Source organism: Lynx canadensis, chromosome D1 (genome assembly GCF_007474595.2).
Source record: "Lynx canadensis isolate LIC74 chromosome D1, mLynCan4.pri.v2, whole genome shotgun sequence".
NCBI classification, from domain to species: Eukaryota; Metazoa; Chordata; class Mammalia; order Carnivora; family Felidae; genus Lynx; species Lynx canadensis.
Window position 1 is genome coordinate 74,456,423 of NC_044312.2, and position 26,226 is coordinate 74,482,648.

General features: G+C 40.1%; 2 protein-coding genes across 6 annotated transcripts in view; one reads left to right on the forward strand and one right to left on the reverse strand.

The window, feature by feature from the left end:
- HPS5 (HPS5 biogenesis of lysosomal organelles complex 2 subunit 2) overlaps window positions 1-15,351 on the reverse strand; it is a 41,822-nt gene extending 26,471 nt beyond the window's left edge. For 2 of the 5 annotated variants that reach the window (XM_030331106.1, XM_030331101.1), the window contains exons 1-5: window positions 15,244-15,351; window positions 9,695-9,858; window positions 2,236-2,346; window positions 1,999-2,063; window positions 1,108-1,300 (exon numbers count right to left, since the gene is read on the reverse strand). In XM_030331106.1, coding sequence (XP_030186966.1) covers window positions 1,108-1,300; window positions 1,999-2,063; window positions 2,236-2,346; window positions 9,695-9,802 — 477 coding nt within the window. In that variant the 5' untranslated portion in view covers window positions 9,803-9,858; window positions 15,244-15,351. The other 3 variants (XM_030331104.1, XM_030331103.1, XM_030331105.1) reach the window with 3 other exon arrangements.
- A 45-nt stretch (window positions 15,352-15,396) lies between these two features.
- GTF2H1 (general transcription factor IIH subunit 1) overlaps window positions 15,397-26,226 on the forward strand; it is a 38,305-nt gene continuing 27,475 nt past the window's right edge. The window contains exons 1-2 of the mRNA XM_030331108.2: window positions 15,397-15,877; window positions 25,226-25,394. Of these exons, the coding sequence (XP_030186968.1) occupies window positions 25,241-25,394 (154 nt within the window). The 5' untranslated portion in view covers window positions 15,397-15,877; window positions 25,226-25,240. The remainder of the gene's footprint in view (window positions 15,878-25,225; window positions 25,395-26,226) is intronic.

Consider the following 26,226-nt stretch of genomic DNA (forward strand, 5'->3'; position numbering starts at 1 on the left):
AAACAAGTTTTGGAACACGTGAGAGAATTTTGTCACACAGAAGACAGTACTTCTTCCTTCGGAAAAAAGACAAATTAGGACTATACTACCTATAACGTTCCAACTATATTTGGGATCAAAAATATGTTAGGAATCAAGTGGCAACTTTGAAGGGTCACCATGACCAAACCAGAAGAATATTCTGATATGTTAATTAAAATAAAATAATTTAGCCAATGGTAGTTAGATTTCTTCTTTTTTGCCAAAGATCCTACATGGAAATAAGCCAAGTTCCCCACTTTAACAGTCCTGGAGGAGAGGGACTGTAAGAAGTTGGTCTGCTCTGCCTTTTTTTTTTTTTAAGTTAGAAAGAGAGAGAGAACACAAGCGAGGAACGGGCAGAGAGAGAGAGAGGGAGAAAGAGAAATCCAACCAGGCTGTGTGTTATCAGCACAAGGCCTGATGCGGAGCTCTTATGAACCATGAGATCAAGACCTGAGCTGAAATTAAGTCGGACACTTAACCGACTGAGCCACCTAGGCACCCCTGGTCTGCTCTGCCTTAATGAGAGACTGGAGCATTCTGTCAGGGTAACCTGATACTCAACCCTTCTACTGCAACAACTTTGGCAGGAAGCCTGGGACCCGTGCAGCTGAGCACAATCCAGGAGGTGCCTTTAAGATTCAGTTCACAGTAAGTTACATCCATTGTCAAAAAAAATATACCTAGACTCATGAGTTTCTTTTAATCAGGGACCAAGAGAATAGGAGCCTGGGCAAGTAGTACCATTTCTATGTTTGTCATTTTACTCACACAACTAATAAAGCGGCATCTTATCTTTATTAACAGTTTAGCAGTAATGCTTTATTTAAGTGAGCCATATAGGTAAATTACAGAGTACTGTAATAGACAATGTGCAAATTATTGAAGTTAGCTCACAGAAGCCATCCTGCAACAGTATTAAGCTAAACCAGGCTACACATAAACTGTTCTCCACAAAATTAATAGTGTGGGCTCTAGATCAGTCCCCCAAGAAAGAGTAGGTAAAATTGTGTCCCTCAACTGAAATTCTGTTAAGACAATATCTTCTATCTCACCACATACACAAAGAATTGGACTGGCTCTCACCTTTACTTGTTTAGAAGTGTTGAGTTTGATGGCAGAAACTTTCCCCAAATGATCACCTACAAAAACTCTAAGAATAGCTGTATCCCAACAGAGAGCTGTAACTTTTCGGCCTTTGTGTTCTGAAGACACATAAATTCGTTCTGGTTTCCCACGACGCTCCTGATTTAATTCCCAAATAACTACGAGACCTTGACTGTAAGAATTGAATCACAGAAGCAAATTTTTGGCAAGGGTCAAAAAGGTACAATATATTTGTATCACAGTATCAGTTATATTAAATATATATGCAAACTCCTGTTTGTCAAAAAAAGGAAGTAGGAAGTCAAGGTACTAATTTCCTTTCTTTAGTCCACAAATCCAGTACAAGAGAACTTAAGATGTTCTAAATTATCTCTGTTACCTTTCGCTTTTAAGGCCACTGAAATGTTGTTGTGTCATACTGACATTTTCCATAAACCATAGGGTGACCAAATGTCTGTCCTGGTTTGCTGGGAACTGAGAGATTTCCTTAGGACTCAGGACTTTCAGTGCTAAAATTGGGACAGTCATAGATAAACCAGGATGGTTAGCCCCTAAAAAACACATAGCTAGGGCTTGTCAATTTAAAATGTACTTAGAAAAGATCAGATAATTTTTTTTTTTTTATTTTTTTTTTTTCAACGTTTATTTATTTTTGGGACAGAGAGAGACAGAGCATGAACGGGGGAGGGGCAGAGAGAGAGGGAGACACAGAATCGGAAACAGGCTCCAGGCTCCGAGCCATCAGCCCAGAGCCTGACGCGGGGCTCAAACCCACAGACCGCGAGATCGTGACCTGGCTGAAGTCGGACGCTTAACCGACTGCGCCACCCAGGTGCCCCAAGATCAGATAATTTTAAAGCAGTTTCTTACCTGGTAGCTACAGCAACATAATCATCATCATGTAAACAACAGGCAACCTGAGAAATTGCACCTTCCTAGAACACAAAAGGAAAAATATTAGGCTTCTCAAAAATGGTAATTTTTTTACTTTTAAATCTCAAGATTTACATTCCTCTTTTACTCCAAATGATTATTCATAATGGAGAAATTGGGATTTATGAAAGATACTCCGAATGGCATGACAGAACTATGATTAATTAAGCTTACCCTGTGTGAAAGAAAAAGCCTGTGCTTCCAGCCTTCCTTCTGAATGAGATTGAGTCCTCCTCCCGAACTGCCTAAAGCCAGCCATTTCCGAGACACAGCTATGCTCGTGCACTGAAAACACGTAAACAGACAAGGGTGAGATGATCGTAGTCACGTAACTAAATAAAAGAAACTACTAGACATAAATACTAAGATCCAGGGGCGCCTGGGTGGCGCAGTCGGTTAAGCGTCCGACTTCAGCCAGGTCACGATCTCGCGGTCCGGGAGTTCGAGCCCCGCGTCAGGCTCTGCGCTGATGGCTCAGAGCCTGGAGCCTGTTTCCGATTCTGTGTCTCCCTCTCTCTCTGCTCCTCCCCCGTTCATGCTCTGTCTCTCTCTGTCCCAAAAATAAATAAACGTTGAAAAAAAAAAATTAAAAAAAATAAATAAATACTAAGATCTGTGTAGCAGGTTCCTCCCCCACCCCACTTCCTGCCCAGCTGGACACCATGTTATGGCACTCAGCTTCTCATTCGAGCACAAGACACAGACAGAACATTGTGGTTTTAAATTTTTAACTAAATCTCAAAATGACTGAATAGGCTCAATTATACAAATGAGTAATTTTCCCTTGGCAAAATCCAGTTATCAGATCATTCATCTTTTGTGTAATTTGGCTAAATCATTCCACTGCTGACCACAAAGATGAAAGACCAAGTAAGTCCCCAGGGGATAAAGCAACTGCTTTAACCATTTACTCACTTGAATCATTTCTAGTCCACATAATTAGCACACAAATCACCCACAGCTTTTAGAATGGGTGAGACTATAGAGGACACAGATGCAGGTCACTATGCTGTTAGACCCTCAGCCTGCTAATTCCTTTCCTTATCTACCACAGAAAACAGTGGCCATGCTGTGCCCAACACCCTGTGGCAAAATTTGTTGCTTTGCTGATGAACAGACACTCCCAACCCTCTTCAACCTTGCTTTCCACCACAGAAGCTGGAAAATCTAAATATTCATTTACTCAGTTTTTCCTGAAGCTAGTGAGAGATATCTGACTAAACTCCAGCTAATAAGACTAAGCCTGCTGGGGTTTCTTAGAAAGGTTTACCTTACCAGGTAAAAGGAAGAGTCAGAAAAAAAGAAAGCCTTTGGGAAACAATCAATATATATATTAATAGTGTGTGTGTGTGTGTATGTGTGTGTATACAAATACATATACACTATATATACATACAGTGACGTAATAATAGCAGGGGACTGGAACACCTGACTTAGATCAATGGACATATCATCCAAATAGAAAATCAACAAGGAAACCGGGGCTTTGACACACTGGAATAGATGAATTTAACAGACATCTTCAGGAAATTCCACCCTAAAACAGCAGAATGCAACATTCTTTTCAAGTGCACACGGAACATTCTCCAGAACAGATTACACATTAGGCCACAAAACAAGTCTCAACAAATTCAAAAAATTGAAGTCATACCATGCATCTTTTCTGACCACAATACTATGAAACTAGAAATCAATCACAAGAAAAAAATTGGAAAGAGCACAATACAGGGAGGTTAAATAACATGCTACTAAACAATGAATGGATCAAACAAGAAATTAAAGAAGAACTTAAAAATTACATGGAAACAAATGAAAATGAAAACACAACAGTCCAAAATCTTTGGGATGCAGCAAAAGAAGTTCCAAGAAGGCAGTTTATAGCAATACAGGCCTACCTCAAGAAGCAGGAAAAATAACCTCACACCTAAAAGAGCTAGAAAAAGAAGAATAAAATTCAAACCCAGGAAAAGGAAGGAAATAATAAAGATCAGAGCAGAAATAAATGATATAGAAACTAAAAAAAACAATACAGCAGATCAATGAATCCAGGAGCTGGTTCTTTGAGTGTGTGTGTGTGTGTGTGTGTGTGTGTGTTTAAGAGAGAGAGAGAGAGTGCATGCATGCAAGTGGGGGAGAGAAGAAGGGGGAGAGAGAGAGAGAGACAGAGAGAGAGAGAGAGAGAAGGAGAATCTTAAGCAGGCTCCATGCTCAGCACAGAGCCCAAGGTGGGGCTTGATCCCACAACCTTGGGATCATGACCTGAGCCAAAATCAAGAGTCAGACACTCAAACCAGGGGCTCTCAGGAGCTGGTTCTTTGAAAAGATCAACAAAATTGACAAACCTGTAGCCAGACTCATTAAAAAAAAAGAGACAGAACCCAAATAAACAAAGCCACTAATGAAAGAGGAAAAATCACAAATAACACCATAGAAATACAAGCAATTATATCAGAATATTATAAAAACCTGTATGTCAACAAATTGGACAACTTGAAAGAAATGGATAAGTTCTTAGAAATGTATAACCTCCCCAAATTAAAGTAGGAGGAAATAGAAAATCTAAAGAGACCAATTACCAGCAAAATAATTAAATCAGTAATAAGAAACTCACAACAAACAAAAAGTCCAGGACCAGATGGCTTCACAGGCAAATTCTGTCAAACATTAAAAAAAAGAGTTAATACCTATTCTTCTCAAATTGTTCCAAAAAATACAAGAGGAAGAAAAATTTCCAAATTCATTCTATGAAGCCAGTATCACCCTGATACCAAAACCAGATAAAAACACCACAAAAAAAAACAAAAACAAAAACAAAAACAAAAACCTACAGTTCAAAATCTCTCATGAATATCGATGCAAATATCCTCAACAAAATATTAGTAAGCTGAATCCAAGAACACATCAAAAAATATTATATCTTTATCAAGTGGGACTTAGTCCCAGGATACAAGAATGGTTCAATATTCACAAACAATGTGACACATCACATCAATAAGAGGATAAAACCATATAATCATTTCAACAGATGGAGAAAAAGCATTTGCCAAAGTACAACATCCATTCATGATAAAAACCCTCTGCAAAGTAGGTCTAGAGGGAACATACCTCAACACAATAAGGACCTTATATGAAAAACCCACAGCCAACATCATACTTAATGGTGAAAAACAGAGCTTTCCCCTTAAGGTCAGGAACAAGACAAGGATATCCACTCTTACCACTTTTATTAAACATAATACTGGAAGTCCTAGACACGGCTATTAGACAACATAAAAAAATAGAAGGCATCCAAATTGGTATGGAAAAAGTAAAACTCCCACTATTTGCAGATAACATGTTACTATATAGAGAAAACACTAAAGACACCATCAAAAAACCACTAAAACTGATAAATGAAAACCAGGAGAAATGATAAATGAATGAATAGTAAACTAACAGGATACAAAATCAATGCACAGAAATCTTTTGCATTCCTATACACTAACAATGAAGCAGCAGAAAGTGAAATTAAGAAAACAATCCCGTTTACAACTACCCCTAAAACAATAAAATATCTAGGAATAAATTTAACCAAACAGGTGAAAATCCTGTACTCTGAAAACTATATAAAACACTGATGAAAAAAATTCAAGACGATGCAAAGAAATGGAAAGATATTCCATGCTCATGGATTGGCAGAATATTGTTAAAATGTTTATACTATTCAAAGCAATCTATAGTTTAAATGCAATCCCTATCAAAACACCAACAGCATTTTTCACAGAACTAGAACAATCCATCCTAAATTTTGCATGGAACTACACAAGGTCTTGAATAGCCAAAGCAATTTTGGAAACACTGGAAGTATCACAAGTTCAGATTTCAAGTTATATTACAAAATGGTAGTAATTAAAACAGTATAGTACTAGCATAAAAATAGACACACAGATCAAGGGAATAGAACAGAAAACCCAGAAATAAAAGCACAATTATATGGTCAATTAATCTTCAACAAAGGAGGAATAAATGGGAAAAAGACACTCTTCAACAAATGGTATTGAAGACTCTAGACAGCAACAGGCAAAGAATGAAACTGGACCACTTTCTTTCACCTACAGAAAAATAAACTCAAAATGGATTAAAGACGGGTGCCTGGGTGGCTCAGTCGGTTAAGCATCCAACTACTGATTTCAGCTCAGGTCATGATCTCACGGTTCATGAGTTCAAGCCCTGTGTCAGGCTCTGCTCTAACAGCACAGAGCCTGCTTGGGATTCTTTCACTCTGCCCCTCCCCTGCTCATTCTCTCTCTCAAAAATAAACTTAAAAAAAAAAAAAAAAGTCTAACTGAAATCAACCCCTCTGGCACAAAAACAGACACACAGACCAATGGAATAGAATAGAAACCCCAGAACTAGACCCACAAACGTATGGCCAACTCATCTTTGACAAAGCAGGAAAGAACATCCAATGGAAAAAAGACAGCCTCTTTAACAAATGGTGCTGGGAGAACTGGACAGCAACATGCAGAAGGTTGAAACTAGAGCACTTTCTCACACCATTTACAAAAATAAACTCAAAATGGATAAAGGACCTAAATGTGAGACAGGAAACCATCAAAACCTTAGAGGAGAAAGCAGGAAAAGACCTCTCTGACCTCAGCCGTAGCAATCTCTTACTCGACACATCCCCAAAGGCAAGGGAATTAAAAGCAAAAGTGAATTACTGGGACCTTATGAAGATAAAAAGCTTCTGCACAGCAAAGGAAACAACCAACAAAACTAAAAGACAACCAACGGAATGGGAAAAGATATTTGCAAATGACATATCGGACAAAGGGCTAGTATCTAAAATCTATAAAGAGCTCACCAAACTCCACACCCGAAAAACAAATAACCCAGTGAAGAAATGGGCAGAAAACATGAATAGACACTTCTCTAAAGAAGACATCCAGGGGCGCCTGGGTGGCGCAGTCGGTTAAGCGTCCGACTTCAGCCAGGTCACGATCTCGCGGTCCGTGAGTTCGAGCCCCGCGTCGGGCTCTGGGCTGATGGCTTGGAGCCTGGAGCCTGTTTCCGATTCTGTGTCTCCCTCTCTCTCTGCCCCTCCCCCGTTCATGCTCTGTCTCTCTCTGTCCCAAAAATAAATAAACGTTGAAAAAAAAAAAAAAATTTTAAAGAAGACATCCAGATGGCCAACAGGCACATGAAAAGATGTTCAGCGTCGCTCCTTATCAGGGAAATACAAATCAAAACCACACTCAGGTATCACCTCACGCCAGTCAGAGTGGCCAAAATGAACAAATCAGGAGACTATAGATGCTGGAGAGGATGTGGAGAAACGGGAACCCTCTTGCACTGTTGGTGGGAATGCAACTTGGTGCAGCCGCTCTGGAAAGCAGTGTGGAGGTTCCTCAGAAAATTAAAAATAGACCTACCCTATGACCCAGCAATAGCACTGCTAGGAATTTATCCAAGGGATACAGGAGTACTGATGCATAGGGGCACTTGTACCCCAATGTTCATAGCAGCACTGTCAACAATAGCCAAATTATGGAAAGAGCCTAAATGTCCATCAACTGAGGAATGGATAAAGAAATTGTGGTTTATATACACAATGGAATACTACGTGGCAATGAGAAAAAATGAAATATGGCCTTTTGTAGCAACGTGGATGGAACTGGAGAGTGTGATGCTAAGTGAAATAAGCCATACAGAGAAAGACAGATACCATATGGTTTCACTCTTATGTGGATCCTGAGAAACTTAACAGGAACCCATGGGGGAGGGGAAGGAAAAAAAAAAAAAAAAAAGAGGTTAGAGTGGGAGAGAGCCAAAGCATAAGAGACTGTTAAAAACTGAGAACACACGGACCGCGAGATCGTGACCTGGCTGAAGTCGGACGCTTAACCGACTGCGCCACCCAGGCGCCCCAGGTATGCTCATTTATACTATTTATTTTCAACCAAGTACATTACTTTCTTAGGGAAAACAGCAAGATTATTGTGAAGGAAAAAAAAAATCTGAACAATCAATATCATTTCAAGAATGGGAAAGAATTCAAATAATAGCTCAGAAAGTAAATCAAGAAAGAGTTGGGAAGGGAATGCAAGTTGGTGCAGCCACTCTGGAAAACGGTATGGAGGTTCCTCAAAAAACTAAAAATAGAACTACCCTACGACCCAGCAATTGCACTACTAGGCATTTATCCACAGGATACAGGTGTGCTGTTTCGAAGGGACACGTGCACCCCCATGTTTATAGCAGCACTATCAACAATAGCCAAAGTATGGGAAGAGCCCAAATGTCCACCAATGGATGAATGGATAAAAAAGATATGGTATAGATATACAATGGAGTATTTATTACTCAGCAATCAAAAAGAATGAAATCTTGCCATTTGCAACTATGTGGATAGAAGTGGAGAGTATTATGCTAAGTGAAATTAGTCAGTCAGAGAAAGACAAAAATCATATCACTTCACTCATCTGAGGACTTTAAAAGACAAAACAGGGGCGCCTGGGTGGCGCAGTCGGTTAAGCGTCCGACTTCAGCCAGGTCACGATCTCGCGGTCCGGGAGTTCGAGCCCCGCGTCGGGCTCTGGGCTGATGGCTCAGAGCCTGGAGCCTGTTTCCGATTCTGTGTCTCCCTCTCTCTCTGCCCCTGCCCCGTTCATGCTCTGTCTCTCTCTGTCCCCAAAATAAATAAACGTTGAAAAAAAAAAAAAAAAAAAAAAAAAAAAAAAAAAAAAAAAAAAAAAAAAGACAAAACAGATGAACATAAGGGAAGGGAAACAAAAATAATATAAAAACAGTGAGGGGAACAAAACAGAAGAGACTCATAAATATGGAGAACAAACTGAGGGTTACGGGAGGGGTTTTGGGAGGGTGGATGGGCTAAATAGATAAGGGGCACTAAGGAATCTACTCCTGAAATCATTGTTGCACTATATGCTAACTAATTTGGAAGTAAATTAAAAAAAATAAAAAATAAAACAAGTTAAAAAAAAAAAGAAGGGGCGCCTGGGTGGCGCAGTCGGTTAAGCGTCCGACTTCAGCCAGGTCACGATCTCGCGGTCCGTGGGTTCGAGCCCTGCGTCAGGCTCTGGGCTGATGGCCATCAGCCCAGAGCCTGGAGCCTGTTTCCGATTCTGTGTCTCCCTCTCTCTCTGCCCCTCCCCCGTTCATGCTCTATCTCTCTCTGTCCCAAAAATAAATAAACGTTGGAAAAAAAAAAAGAAAAAGAAAGAGTTGGGACGCCTGAGTGGCTCAGTCGGTTAAGCATCAACTTTGGCTCAAGAAACGTTCTCATCACGGTTTGTGGGCTCGAGCCTCATATCTGGCTCTGCGCTGACAGCTCAGAGCCTGGAGCCTGCTTCAGATTCTGTGTCTCCCTCTTGCTCTCTGCCCCTCCCCCGCTCACGCTGTCTCCCTCTCGCTCTCTCAAATATAAAAAAAAAAATGTTTTTAATACAAAAAAAAAGAAAAAAGAAAGACCTATGAACATGCTACTTGTATGTAAGGTATTACTAGCACAGGGAAGAATACCCATGATTCCATTAAACATAAAGAACTAGACGGCAGGGAGCATATACAACAGTGTGCACAAAATATACAAATATGAACATGAAACAGATACATGGATCAAGAAATTCACCTTTAGACGACTGGAGTCCAGCCTCAGGGCTGAAAGTAATGGATCCAGAGACTCAAATTCTGCCAGTACATGGCTGTAGGACTCCGGTATCACTGGCACAAAAGTCATTTAGCTGGAATTGTGAAACTACGTTGAGTGACAGGCACAGTATTCCTGAATAAAACCTGCAAAAAAATATAATTTTTAGAAGCTCCTTGCTTAGTTAGCAAGCATTTAATGGATATATAGAGACCATGGAGAAACAGGAGAAAGGAATAAGGATCCCTACTTTGGAGGTACTTAGCATCTACGAGGAAAGAAAACACACATAGATAACATTATGTGCAACCATCAGCATGTACTGTATCATTCCCTGACTCTGAAGCTCCCAGAGAATCAAGCCCAGATTCTCAAGGTCCCTCCATAATCCTGTCCCACTCTATTTATCTAACAGTGTGAGTAGGTAGAACGGAGGATGTAAGAGAAAAATTGGTCAAGTTCCTCTTTGGTAAAATAGCAACTTCAGTTGTACTTTTTGAGTTGTAAATCTTCCTCTACCTTTCAGAGTCTCTCATTAAAAGGCAACATTCTGTAAAGGCTTCAAACTATAAACCCTTATGAGCAAATTCAATAGTTATCAGCCAATAATTTAACTGTGCTCAATAGAAACACACCTCTGGATCTCTTTCTCCACACCATCAAGGGCTCAGTAAGTATCTGTTAAATGAATGAATGCACCTACTAAGTGGGAAGTAAGGTACAGAGAATTACAGCTCAAAGTAAGAGCTTCAATAAGAAAACTGATAGGAATGAATAGGAATAGGAATACAAAGCAGCAAATGCTAAATAACCAATGAAGACTTTGTACACTAACACAAGAGTTATCTGTTCAGCAACTCTCAAGTGTATATTTTTGTCAAATTGCACCAGCTTCCAGAAAAGAAACAAAATTCAAGAAAATTCTTACCCGTTAATTTAACTTTTCTCCATTTTTTGTAACGTGCCAAATTAAGAATAAAAGCAAACACTACAGGGGCACCTGGGTGGCTCAGTAGGTTGAGTGCCCAACTCTTGGTTTTGGCTCAGGTCATGATCTCAGCGTTCATGAGATCGAGCCCTGTGTCAAGCTCTTCTGCACTGATGACACAGAACCTACTTGGGATTTTCTCTCCCTCTCTCTCTCTCTGTCTCTCCCCCCCCCCCCCCCCACACTCTCTCTCAAAATAAACGTTAAAAAAAAAAAAAGCAAACACTACTGAAAAATTCAGAAACAACTGCTTGTACTTGTTTTTAATTTACAGGTTTTTTTCAGAACATGTATTCACTTATTTATTTATTCAGCAAATATGTACATAGTATTACCAGCAAGACCCCAAACCTCAACCTTTACTGCTCACCTGCTTGCTCCTACCAACCTCTGTCCTACATTTTTCCTTAAGCTCTTCTTTCCAGCTTACCTCTTAACTCAGGCAAAAGACCGGAGGGGCATAGCATCATGTGATGGAAACTGAAACAACCCCTCAAGCAACAAGTGCCTGGATAGGAGTTCTGGTGGCCCAAACCACCCTGACCAGTTTGAGCTCACCTCCCGACTCATGCCAGTGCAGCTGGACTGCGGAGTAATCCAGGGAGTGACCGACAGTTACTTTTACCTCATTTGAATATGAAAATCTCCACCTAAACAGAAGCACAAGCCTCCTTTACATGATATACTATGTACATATAAGCATATTTCCTAAAGGAGCATGCGTGGGCCTCTACACAGAGGTGACAAGTCTCCCTTATCTAAATACTCATTCTAACTCTAAAACAAACAAACATTCACTCTTTCTCAGGGAGTCATGGCTTTGAAAGTTATTCCCTGTGATCTCCTTGTTTGCTGCAAATAAAGTTTCCTTTGTGCAACAAATCTACCCATTGTAGTTTCTACCTTGACTCACAGGAGGGAACTCATGTTTGTTCAGTTACAATAGCACCAACTTGTGCACTGTTCTAGGTTGGAGAGATAAAACAGAGGACAAAACAAAGTCCTAACATTCATGGAGTGTACCTTCCAGTGGCAAAACACACATAAGCTTACGATGTTTTTTATTGCATACACATAATATAGTCTTATGTTCTCTTCGTTATACTATTCTTAGTATAAGAATAATAGTCCAAAAAGAAAACCAAATCTTTAGTAGTCCTATACTCAAAATATTTAAGAATTCCAGGGCAGCTGGCTGGTCAGTAAGTGAAGCATGCAACTCCTGAACTTGGAATTTTGAGTTCAAGCCCATGTCAGCTGTAGAGATTACTTAAAATCTTTAGGGATGCCTGGGTGGCTCAGTCAGTTGAGCATCCCGACCCTTGATTTCCACTCAGGTCATAATCTCATGGTCCGTGGGTTTGAGCTACACTGCACTGACATTGCAGAGCCTGCTTGGGATTCTCTTGTGTCCTCTCTCTGTCTCTTTCACTCTCTCTCTCCAACATAAACATAACATAACATAACATAACATAACATAACATAGCATAACATACATAACAAACATAACATAACATAAAATAAAATAAAATCTTTGAAAAAGACTTCTTTTGAGAATTCTTGACCTAAGAAAAAAACTATCATTCTTTTCACTCATTCATTTTATTGAGTTCCTTGTGAAATATGAGACACAGTGGTAGAAATGACAAAATAATTCTGGAAATCAGTCACTTTATAAACAAGGAGAAAAAGAACATGCGCGTGCGCACACACACACCTAATAAGGAAAACATAAGCAGAATGCTATGTTGGAACTTAAAGGACAGAAGAATCACATTTCACACTGAGTTAAAGGGAACTGTCGAAAACTTCCTAAGGGAAGCAGCACTGGAGCCGAATAGGCTTTTATCAGAAGGAAAAGGGTAAGGGCAGCAATAAGCAAAAATACAGAGGATACATTTGGAGAACACAAGTTTAGTTTTTGGTTGAGACACAGGATACAAGGAACAGAGTAATGAAAAATAAAAGTGGAATAGTAATTCAACACAAAGCATGAAACACTTCTAATTTCAAACCAAAGAACCTGAAGAAATTTTAATTTGGTAGGCAACAGAAAGACATCAAAGGATTTGGTGTTAGGCAATCACATAATTTCTGTGAAGCGCTGTGGGCACACCCTAGAAAACAAAGACTTAAGAAAAGTGGTGGGTAGTAAGGTAGTAAAGACAAGGCCTTTCAATTACTCAAGAAATCTGGTGGAAAAGGAGAAAATCTCTCTGGACTTTCTGACCAGGAGAGACTCAAACAGATTTGTAAATAGTAGCTAAGAGTCTTTAGAATGAAAAAGACACAAGAAAAAGATAAAACCATGGTATAAGATCCTAAAGAAGCTGGAAAGGAATGACATCAAGTCCACATTGTCTATCTCTTCCACTTGTGATCTTAAACTCTGAAGTGGATAGGCCATCGGGCCTTGATTTCAGTGTCCTGCAAGTTATAATTTAATGAGGTAAAAAAAACTAAACTAACAGGTTCCTAATTTTCAAAAAATATATATTTAATAGGAAATGAGAACGGAAAAGAAATAGCGTCACCAATGTCAGTTCTCGAGAGAAGTTGCGGGGTGATGGTTAAGAATTAAGATGGTATATGGGGTGCCTGGGTGACTCAGTCGGTTAAGCGACCCACTTCGGCTCAGGTCATGATCTCGCGGTCCGTGAGTTCAAGCCCCGCGTTGGGCTCTGTGCTGACCACTCAGAGCCTGGAGCCTGTTTCAGATTCTGTGTCTCCCTCTCTCTGACCCTCCCCTGTTCATGCTCTGTCTCTCCCTGTCTCAAAAATAAATAAAACGTTTAAAAAAAAAAAAGAATTAAGATGGTATAGAGTTAAGCCAACTCTATATTTATACTTTCCTTTGTTCTTTTTCTCTCTTTAATATTAAAATCTGCTCACTTAGAGCTTTTACTAATTATTTCTAATTGTGTCTTCTGCAGTTTAAAGGAATGTTTACTTCTCCCAAAACAACCCTTCAGTATTTGAAAAGTGTTATCAGGTCTTCTAAAAATTTAGCATTCCCAATTCTTCGATAATTTCTGACACAATTACTAACTTCCTCTATTTTTGTCAACCTTCTACAAAGGCCATTTAGTTTGCCCAAAAATATGGTGCCTAGAACTGAACATAATACACCTTAAGTGGCTGAATAACAAAGAATAGAATAGAAGCAGTAACTTCCTTGATCTGGACATTAAATTTCTATGTTATAACCTAAAACAGCACCGTTTTTAAAGTAGCCATGTCACACTTTTGATTCAACTAAAACCCAAAGGAATTTTCACACAAATATAATCATCCTAGCAAGTACTTACCTACCATAGAATTGAGCTCAAATAAGAATCTACTATTAATCAAATGTGACAATGCATATAAAAAGTACCAACACATTTAAATTCTCTGTAATAAAAACAGTAGAATGTTGACAACTGTTAAAAATGGGTTATGAGTACATGGGGTTCATTTTACTATCCTGTCTACTTGTGTCTATGTTTGCAATTTTCCATAATCACAAGATTTTTTCAGTACCTACTTTTAAAAAGAAATCAGTGTACAAACCTTCCAAAGCTCCCCCTCTTAATCTATGATCTCATCCTTATTTATTTTTCCAGCCCCATCTTCCACTCTACCCCTATTGTCCAACTATACCTTGCTATTTTTTGTTTCTCTTTCATTGTATAAACTTCCTGTGCCTCTGTGGTTCAATAGATACTGTTTTCTGAATCTTCATCCAACTAATAAAATCCTACCTTTCTGCAAAGCTGGGTTTAAATACTACTTCTGTCAAGCCTGCACACCTCTAGCCAAAAACAAACAAACAACTTAACAATTAGAAGGTGGCTATAAATACTTACCAAAGTCAGTAAAACAACTTCTTGAGGGGTTGGCTTACCCAAGGTTACAGAGCTCCTGAGAGGTAGAGCTGTGACTAGAATCCACTTCTCCTGAGTCCTAATCTAATCACCTTTCCACTTCTATGCAATCCTTTATGGTAACATAAACGAGTAGTAGGATTAAGAAAAGGCTTTTTATCATCGCCCTAGTACTCATTTCACCAACGGACCACAGTGTTTGCTGCTTACACATTAAAAGCAAATCACAGCATTCTTTCTCCCCCCACTAGCTACGTGGACGGAAAAGATGGAATTAAGCAAAAAGTAAAGATACTATGCGAAGGGTAAATACGAGATTCCACCATTCCATAGTGGGATCTTTCCACCCGAGAAGTAATAATCAGAGAACGCTTCGCCACAGAGAAATGGCGATTCATACATGCATCATGCAGTCAACATTCTTTGTACCCATCGCCGGACACAGTCCCTGGCCACAAGAAGCTCCCTAGCGGAACTAGTAACTTTTCTGCAGCGATATCTTTAACACTGTATTCAGATCTCTTGAGGAGAGAAGCTTCGGTAACCATGTTTTCCAAGCCAGGCTCACAGACCCGCAGCCCAGAGGTCTCGGCTCCGCTCCACCACTTCCAAGGCCGGAAACCCCCAATTCTCAATAGATCAGACCCTCTCTCACGGATGGCCGCTGGGACACTCACCGAGCAACTAAAAGCCGTACACTCAACGAACAACTAAGAACGATACCGGAGAGTCTTTCCCTCCTTCCGTACCTCCCCTCCCGCGTTTACGTCATCCAGAAGCGACGGGGACGCAGGGACACCGCTATTAACGGCACTTCCTTGTCACGTGACGGGTTACGCCCCCTGCTTGCGCGTGGTCCCTCCCCCTCCGGCCGCGGTCGCAATTACGCTCTCTGCGGCCTGCAGTCAGCGGGCTGCTGCTGGCCGAAGACACAGCGCCGTCGGAGACCGGAGGAGCGTTAGGCCAAAGGGGTGAGCCAGCCAGGATCCTGGGACCCTTCACAGCTTGAGGCCGGCGAAAGGAAATGAAACAGGCGGGAACCGGCGGGGGAGGGAGGGAACTAGCGGAAGGTGTCATGGCGGCCGCGCTCTGGGTCACGTGCCCGGCAGGCCCGCCTCGGTACTTCCGGTCACGTGCCCTCAGAGTCCTCGCAGCCAGCGATGGAGGCGAGACCCCCCAGTAACAGAGGCGGTGGCGACGGTGGTGGCTACTGGGTTTCAGCCTCTTCCCGGCAGCGTCTCTAAGAAGCGCAGCGGAACTCGACCCGACCCAGGCCAGTTACTCCCTGCCCAGGGCCGTAGCTCTCACTTGGTAAGTTTAGACCGAAGAATGGGGGCGGGTGGGAGGGTGGGTAAGGAGCTGACAGGCCTGGGGGCCGCTGGACGGCGCGGATTCTGCCCCTTTTCCCAGTGTCCCTGTTGCCGTCGCCACAGCTCCTACGCCTGCCATCTCGGTAGCCTTTTATTGTCCTGAAGCGAGGAATAGGCGACCCCTAATCTGCTGGCCTATAGGAAGTCTGCCCCTTTACTAAGAGCAGGGACTCGAAGATTTCCCCAAAGCAAGGGTTAGACTTAGCTTTTGAGAATGAAGGACGTGGAGGCCTCTGAGTGACAGAGGAGTCCTTCCCGTTAGGAAATGTGCTCTTAAGTCTTTCGGTTTCTGTAGGAGAACACCTTTCACTGTAGTGTCCACACATCTTTTGCTTGACCTGTCAATTCTACGGCTTTGTAAAAGCTTCTTAACACATGTGCCAATCCACACCCCCGGCTTTGGTCCTTGCCCAATTTGTCTTGTAATGATGAAAAATAGATCACTAACCTATGGAAATATGTAATTATTTTATAAAGCCCCCAGTGTTCTAAGACTAAGTCGACTAAGGCAGTGTGTTCCATTGATTCTTAAACACTCATTTTGGGGTCTGTATGGTTGCGGAGAGGGAAAAGATCCAGAAACTTAATCGTTAGCCCATTAGAAGACAATGTGAAAAACATACAAAAACTAAGTGGTTTGAAATACACACTGTAGTAAGTATTAACTCCATAAAGGAGTGGAACAATTTCTCCCCACTAATTCTTACTGGGAACTCCGTTATACAAAACAGCATGCTCTGATGGAATTGAATTTGGGAGTGCCGAGCCCCACCCAGTCGGCCTCCCCTGTTGAACACAGTTTGAACACCACTGAACTGGGCTTTGGTAAATAAGCCAAAATTGCCAATCCTAACATAGCTTTTTAAAGTCAAAAGTAGAACAAAGGAGATGGAGAAGTCACGACAGAAAAGAAGATAACCTCTAGTATCAGGCCTATGGCTTGCAGAAGGAATGGACTCTGGAGAGAACTTTGTACCTTTTAGCAGACCTAAATCCCTCATTTGGGAAGGAGGGAGAGATAATTTGGGGCTATTAAACCTGTCCTTTACCCTCACTCAGCTGACATTTAGCAGCAGATTGAAAGTTTGAGTTTCTCCTAGGTGATATTAAATATATATGGTAGTGCAACTGTAAAAAAATTATTCATGCAAATGCAGAGAGGGCTCTTTAAAAATACTAGGAAGATTGGTGCAGAGAGGAATCGGTTTAATAAACCAAATGATCAGCTTCCTGCACATACTGCCCTCGAGGCATATATCTTCTCCCTGCTGGTTAATCTTTCCACCTTTTAGCCTTACTTTTCTGTGCTGCTAGGTTTTTCCCCTACCATTGAGCTTTCCTAGCATTTTGACCAGTGTTTCTACCTCGTGGATACTGCTGGAGGAGGTCCCTTGTGCCCTTCCTCTTTTCTCTCTTAGCTTGCCTTTAGTGTGGCAGTATCTGGCATCCAGCTAATAACTAGTAAGTCCCTCCCTTCCCCACTTTGATTACAGACTGATTGCTCTTCTCTTGATTTGGATATTATACTCTTGTCAGCATGCAGTATTTATTAGTGAATATGAGCATACATTTCGTTCTGTCTTGTGTCTGTCGCATTTTCCTCCTTCTGCCTCTCCCTGCACTGCTGTAAAAATGAAAAAGTGCTTGGTCTTAAAATTGCTACATCAGTTACTCCCCTTAATAGCTTCATTGTGTGTGTAACTTTCATTGAAATGGTAAATTTTGGTCACTTTTTACATACTTCCAAGGTCCTGTTCTCTGTAATGCTGGATTGTTAAAATTTTTTTGGATTGCCTCACAGCAAGCAGCATTCCAGATCTCCATTTTGTATCCTGGCAGATACAGCAGCTCTCTCTAATAATCCTCCTTTTAGAGGGTGATGTGGAGTTTATAGTTCACTTGTTGTCCTTATTTCTGCCCCATTTATCTGTGCATATTAGAAGAGAAATGCAATTTAAAGATTTCTGTTGAATAGTTTGAAATTTTTCCTATCCCTGTTTCCTTAAAACCCAGTTATTGGAATCCCTGAGGAATGATACTGTGATCTCTGATTAGAGAGCTATAATGCTTCCTGGAGTTTAGCCAAGGATATATGTATGAAGGTGTCTTATGTATCTTACCAGGATGGTGTTCTTTTAACACCAAATATCTTAAATAGATAATCACAGATGTTTATTGGACTCTTCCTATGGGCTAAATATGCTGCTGGGTGCTGTATTGCAGTGAATACAACACATGCATCCTCTTCCCTTTATGAAGCTTGCAGTCTGTCAGGGGAGACAGACATTCAAAGAACTACTTTAAAAATTAATTATAGTTGTGGTAAGTGCTATCAAGAAAAGAATGGAAGGTCTTGCCTAGTAACTTTGAAACTTAGAGTACACAAACAAATGAGTAAAAGCCAGGTGATAGGAAAGGAGGAGGAGAATGTGCAAAGGCTCAGAGCAAAGCATGTACATTTACCTTCAGGCAAATATTTAACTGCAAATGAATTAATGTCTTTACTGGAGGATCTTGGTATTTAAAGAAGTGGCAGATGATTTCATAATGTAAATCTTTTAAGTAAAGCTAGATCTTCATCGGGTCAATTTGTTTAAATGGAACTAACTGATATTTTTCATGAACAAATATTCTGTGGCTCTTCTAGAATTCTACTGGGAAGAAGAATTTTTTTGCCACCCAAGGAGCCATCTTCAAGAAACATCTGAAAACCATGTAGTGCTTTGTAGGATAGCCCCACTGATTCTGTTAAACTTTCTAAAACTGGTCCTCGTACAATTAACAGAGGTGCTATGGATGAACAAGGAAATTTGCCAAGCAAGTTAGCTATGAGACCACTGACTAGTCATTCCAATGTTCAGTTACTTACCCCTGACTTATTTTCAGTGTTCTCCCAAGTGGCTTTTTCTCTCCATCTAACTTCCTCTCCGTTTTACAGTTTCTCTGTCTTCACTCATCTTTTCTTTCTTACCTTCCTATCTTAGAAGTTTTTCTGTTCTTTTCCAAAGCTTATACTTTATTTGTGCTTATAAGCCCAGTTAATTGGAAACTCCTTCAGTGCTTTTCCTCCATATATGGACATACTTAAAATTGTTTTGTAATTATCTGCTTTCTCTGTGTCGACAAAACCTCCCCTCCTATCTTTCAGATTTTAATTCACGTTTCCTAAAATGTGGTTCATATAATATGCAGTATAATTTCAAGTAATACAGATGGTTTTTTTAAGTTACTATAATGTTTATTATAATGAATATCAAAATTAATATTAAGGTATTAATTAGTTCCATACATATATGAAATTTCTTTTGTACATTAAATTTTTAAAGTGAATAAAAATAAATTCATACACACTTATTACAGAAATTGAAAATAACAATTGTTTTTTTTTTTTTTTTCAACGTTTATTTATTTTTGGGACAGAGAGAGACAGAGCATGAACGGGGGAGGAGCAGAGAGAGAGGGAGACACGGAATCGGAAACAGGCTCCAGGCTCTGAGCCATCAGCCCAGAGCCTGACGCGGGGCTCGAACTCCCAGACCGCGAGATCGTGACCTGGCTGAAGTCGGACGCTTAACCGACTGAGCCACCCAGGCGCCCCAACAATTGTTTTCTTACCCACACTAATACCTGCAACACTTTCCTGTGTTACCTTATAAGCCTATGGTTTGATAGGGAACAAACTCTTGGAAAGACTTTTTAAATAACTACTTTTTGGGGCAACTGGGTGGCTCAGTCAGTTAAGCATCTGAGACTTGATTTCGACTCAGGTCATGATCTCACCGTTCAAGAGTCCAAGCCCTAGTTGGAGAGTTTAAGCCCCATGTCAGGCTCTGTGCCACCAGCACAAAGCCTGCTTGGGATTCTCTCTGTCTCTCTTTCTCTCTCTCTCTGCCCCTCCCCCACATGCACATGGGCATGCTCTCTCTCTCTCTCAAAATAAATTAATAAATATTTTTTAAAATGCTACTCTTCTCATTACAAAATATAGATAATCCAGAAAACAAAAAGAACATTTAAGTCATCTGTAATCCTATCACCCATCAGTAACCACTGTGAAGTTGGGTGTATATTCCTCCAAGTCATATGTATTTGCAAAATAGCATGGTGGAAGTCCAAGGTCAGACTGAATCTATCCTGCTTCCTTGATGCTTTGGGAAAGCGTCTTGATTTTTTTTTTTTTTTTTTTAGACTCAGTTTCCTTTATCTGCAGAATGGGACTAATAACCTACCTCAGGATTGTTAACTGGGGCTGAATGAGTTAATACCTATAAAGAAATTAGCCCAGTGCCTGGCACATACTAGGCATTGAGTATTTTTTTTTTTATGTTTATTTATTTTTGAGACAGAGACAGAGCATGAACGGGGAAGGGTCAGTGAGAGAAGGAGACACAGAATCCGAAGCAGGCTCCAGGCTCTGAGCTGTCAGCACAGAGCCCGATGCAGGGCTCGAACTCACGGACCGTGAGATCGTGACCTGAGCCGAAGTCGGAGGCTCAACCGACTGAGCCAGCCAGGCGCCCTTTTTTTTTTTTTTAAACGTAAGCTCTACACCCAGCGTGGGGCTTGAGCTCACAACTCTGAGATCGAGAGTTGCATGCTTTACCAACTGAGCCAGTCAGTCTCGCCACGTTGAGTACATTTTATTTATGTTTTAAAAATTTTTAATTTATTTATTTTTGAGAGACCGCGTGAACGGGGGAGAGACAGAGAGAGAGAGAGACAGAATCCAAAGCAGGCTCCAGGCTCTGAGCTGTCAGCACAGAGCCTGACACAGGGCTAAATCCCACAAACCATGAGATCATGACCTGAGCCCAAGTCAGACGCTTAACCGACCAAGCCACCCCAGGCGCCTCTTGAGTACATTTTAGATATTTTTTTTAATTCAAGAATATAGAATCAAACTACAAGCTTTTTTTCTTTGATCACCTGACAGTGTATCTTTTCATATCATTAAATAGTGTTTTGAAACAGTGGTTTTTAAACTTTTTAAGCAGCAGTAACCCTCTAATGAAAATCTTAGGAGGATATTAAATAAGTGTATCATTTAAAAGATGGCATTATGTATATGTTAAGAATTTTAACCTTTATCATATATGTTTTATAGATATCCAAACTGGAGATTATAAAACAACATAAGGAAGTGTTTTCAGTAGCAAGTGAAAAACAAGTTAATTAATCTCCACCTGCATGACTCAACAGCACCTCACACTCTTCATGTCCAGAACTGAATTCCTTGTCTTCACTTTCAAACCTGTTCCACTGTACTCGTGTCAGTAGGGCTTAGGAGTGGGGTGTGAGCAAGCAGCTGTGACACCTCCTTCAGCACTCGCCTATTTATCCTGCTTCCTCAGTATTCCTCCTCGTTCCCTCCTCTCCATTTTTGCTGCCACCAGCCTGGTTCAGACCCTACTAGTCCTTTTCTTAAGTCTCTCTCATACTGTCCACAGATTCATTTCCTAAAATAGAAATTGCTGCCCTATTCAAAAGTCCTTAGAGGTTTTTTCTTGTCTACCACATAGGGTGGCATTCTGCACTGTCTCCGTCTTAACCACTGAACTCCACAGCCCACTGATCTTTATCATGAACTTTATACTACATCCAGCGCAAACTACTTACCATTCCCAGAGTCTCAAGCCTTTGCCCCAAAGCATTCCCTTTGCCTGTGATGCCTATTTCCTTTTCTCTGTCAAAATCCTCATTCAAGACCCAATTCATAACTAACTTATTAAGTGTAAAAAAAACCAAATTACTGATATATGTAATAATATGGTGAATTTCGAGAAACAGATTAGGCGGAAAGCCAGAGACAGAATACATAGTACGTGATTCCATTTCTGTGAAAACCCAGAAGACACAGAAGCTCATCTGTGGTGACAGAAATCAGAAAATAGTTGCTGGAGGGGGAGAGGAAGAGAGTTGAATGGAAAGGAACATGAGGGAATTTTGGGGAGTGGTGGAAATGTTCTCTTATTTCAAGTAACGGTGCATGGGTGTATTCAATTGTCAAAATACATCAAACAGACCACCTAAGATGTATGTATTTTGGTGATTTGTTAATTATACCCCAATTTTTTTTTATTTGCACTAAAAAATCTATTATAAAAGAAGTATCCTCTGTGAAGAAATGGCCTCTGGGTCCTAATTCAGAACATTTTTTTATCTCCCTTTTGGAGCATCACGTGTTCTTATTTGTATACACTGACACACGAATAATCTTGCTAACTGGAACCTCTTTGAAAGCAGAAATCATTATTGTCAGACATTCATCTTTGATAACCCTAGACTTGTTGGCTCAGCACACATTTATTGAATAAATGTGTTCACATTGACCATTTTTCTTTCCATTCCTGGGGTAGAGTAGCCTGTAAGGGTACCTATGAAAGGGAATATTTGACTACTCAAAATTGAGGAAATCAACTTCAGAGAAATTAAGATTTTGCTTTTTTTTTAATTTGTATTTTTTATTTCTTTTTTTTTTAATTTTTTTTTTCAACGTTTATTTATTTTTGGGACAGAGAGAGACAGAGCATGAACGGGGGAGGGGCAGAGAGAGAGGGAGACACAGAATCGGAAACAGGCTCCAGGCTCCGAGCCATCAGCCCAGAGCCTGACGTGGGGCTCGGACTCACGGACCGCGAGATCGTGACCTGGCTGAAGTCGGACGCTTAATCGACTGCGCCACCCAGGCGCCCCTGTATTTTTTATTTCTAAATTCCTGCTTGAATGACTTTTTTGATTGTAGCTACACTTGTGGTGAGCATAAAATAACATATAGACTCATCAAATTACTATGTTATACACATGAAACTAACATGTCAACGCCAGTTAACACGGGGTTCAGTATCACAAATGGCAAGATCATGACGTGAGTTGAAATCAAGAGCCAGATGCTTAACTGACTAAGCCACCCAGGCACCCCTGGTTTCCATTATTTTTAATGCCTGCCATTCTTCTGATGCTTATTTTCCCACTTAATCCAAATAGAAGTGTTACTCAATTCCACTCCTGAAATCATTATTGCACTATATGCTAATTAACTCGGATGTAAATTTAAAACAAAAAAAAACATTCCTCAATTATTTTGAATAACTAATGGCAGATCCAGTATTTCATTGTTCCCATTTGTTTTAACCTCCAGGAAAAATGTTTCAATAAGACTTCACTTGGGGCGCCTGGGTGGCTCAGTCGGTTAAGCCGCCGACTTCGGCTCAGGTCATGATCTCGCATGATCTTGAACTCCGTGAGTTCAAGCCCCGCATCGGGCTCTGTGCTGACAGCTCAGAGCCTGGAGCCTGTTTCAGATTCTGTGTCTCCCTCTGTCTGACCCTCCCCCGTTCATGCTCTGTCTCTCTCTGTCTCAAAAATAAATAAACGTTAAAAAAAAAAAAAAAGACTTGTTTTCTCAGGGCAAATTTAATTCTTAAAATAACTATATATGCAAATTTCTCTAAAATTATATTTTAAACTATATCTGAAGAAGTTAATGTTTTAAAATTATACTTTGAATCATTTCTTTGGGAATAAAATCTTAGTCATAACTTCACCAGAAATGACCTATATGGGGTATTTGTGCTATCACTTTTTCCCATCTCATCCCATGGCAGACATCACCATCAATCATGGCTTCTTTCCTGTTAAGCCCTTATAGCTTCAAGTTCCCTTTTAGCCTCATATTCCAGGCAGCCACACTTAAGCCTCTAGGATTTCAGTTGAATATTTAAGATTCCCCAGAACTGGGGAGGAAGGAGGTGGAGGTAACTAAAGGCTGTTTCCTAGGTAATGAATTAGCCATGTACAAGTGAATCTTTGGCCAAGACCTGGAGAACAGTTGAAGACAATTTGATTGTTAAAAGGTGGGGGAAGTAGCATCTGAAGTGTTAATTTTTTTTAAGTAGAATTATTTTTTTAATGTTTATTTTGTTTTTAATGTTTTAAATTTTATTTAAATCCAAGTTAGTTAACATATAATACAATAACGATTTCAGGAATAGAATTTAGTGATTCATTACTTACTTATAACTCCCGTGCTCATCCCAAGAAGTGCCCTCCATAATGCCCATCACCTGTTTAGCCTGTCCACCCACCCAACACCCCTACAGCATCCCTGTTTGTTCTCTGTATTCAAGAGTCTCTTATGGTTTGCCTCCCTCTCTATTTTTCCTTTCCTTTCTCTATGTTCATCTGTTTCTTAAATTCCACATATGATTCCATCATACATTTATTTTTCTCTGATTTCACTTGGCATAATTACACTCCAGTTCCATCCACATTGTTGTATGAGGTGTTAAGTATTAATGGTTTTCTTTTAAAGTACACAGGAAGAAACTTAGACCAGGAATCAGGAAATGTGGGTGTGGTTTCAGCTCTGAGAGTGGTTCTGGTAAGGTCACACAAACCCTGTGGCTCTTAGTTGTTTCAGTTGAAACAAAATTGAACTAAATATTCAGTAGAGTCGTAATTCTAAAGTTCTACAATTTTAATGATTTTTTTTAACGTTTATTTATTTTTGGGACAAATAGAGACAGAGCATGAACAGGGAAGGGTCAGAAAGAGAGAGGGAGACACAGAATCTGAAACAGGCTCCAGGCTCTGAGCTGTCAGCACAGAGCCCGACGCGGGGCTCGAGCTCACGGACTGCGAGATCATGACCTGAGCCGAAGTCGGCCACTTAACCGACTGAGCCACCCAGGCGCCCCTAAAGTTCTACAATTTTAAATGTAGGTTAAAGACAACATATCTATAGTCAAATCATACATTTAAGATTTAAGAATATTACTAAGGAACTAAAGTAAATTGAAAATACTCTGATTAGAATATGTAGAAATGGTTTAAAAACTACCAAGTGTCATAAACTGTTGTGTAAATTCAAACCTGTGATAATGAGCAAATTAAATTTTATTTTAAAGGATAATGCTATACAACTTTATCTTCAACTTTGAATCAGGGACTTTTTTCTTCCTTAGTATCAATTTAGGTTTAAATTTGGAAAGGACTCAAGGGCGCCTGGGTGGCTCAGTCAGTTAAGCGTCCGACTTCGGCTCAGGGCATGATCTCGCGGTTTGTGAATTCAAGCCCCACGTTGGGCTTTGTGCTGACAGCTCAGAGCCTGGAGCCTGCTTCAGATTCGGTGTCTCCCTCTCTCTCTGCCCCTCCCCTGCTCACGGTCTGTCTCTCTCTGTCTCACAATAATAAACGTTAAAACCTTTTTTTTTTTTTTTAATTTGGAAAGGACTCCAAAAGTCAACAAATTTGATCCTAATTGAGATGTGAAATCTTTTGTCTCTCTTAGCACTTTCTAGGCATCATGGCAACTTCATCTGAAGAAGTTTTGCTAATTGTAAAGAAGGTGCGTCAAAAGAAGCAAGATGGAGCTTTATACCTCATGGCAGAAAGGATTGCTTGGGCACCTGAAGGCAAAGATAGATTTACAATCAGCCATATGTATGCAGATATTAAATGTAAGTCAGCTATACTAAGGCCTGATGTAACATTTGCTAATAATTTTATAGGAAGATTGCTTATATGATCTTTGTGGATTTTTTTATTATAGTGTCCAAAAAACCAGCTGTATGGAAATAATGTTAAAGTGGGATCGCTGAACGTATGTTATCCTGTAACCCGCCTTTCCCACTTTATAATAATAAAAGTTTATATAGTTTTACACATGTGAATCTACATCATGTAAAAGTCTCCACACATCGCCACTTTTAAGAGTTGCATAATACTCCACTGAATGGATATAGAATCATAATTTAATCAGTTTCCTTGAAGGACAGGAAGTTTTCAGAATTCTTTTTATTGCAAACAGTATTGCAGTATAGGTCTGTGTACTAATATCTTTGTGAGGTTGTATATGTGGGATACATCCCTGCAGTGGATTTACTGATTCAGATGGTTCATGCACTTAAAATGTTGGTTGATGCCAGATTGCCCTTTAACGAAATTGTATTGTTTAAGCAAGTTGTGTAGTTAATCTTTGGTTATGTGGCCATTGTCTGTTGAGAAGATAGACTCAATTTTTTATTGGATATAGATAGGAGAAATACAGAGCACAGTATCCTTAAAAATTGTGGTATCTGAACTGTGACCTTAATATGGATTCATTTATTTTCTTGGATATAAAATTCTTCTCCAAGATAAAATCTTATGTAGGTTTCAAGGAATGTGATACCTCAAAAAATAAGACACTCTTCACCTTGCAGGTGCTAGATTTGTAAATGTCCTTGTGTGTGAACAGTTGCCCTAAGGACTTACCTCAACTTTGCTACTGGAAATGACCAAGATTTTCAT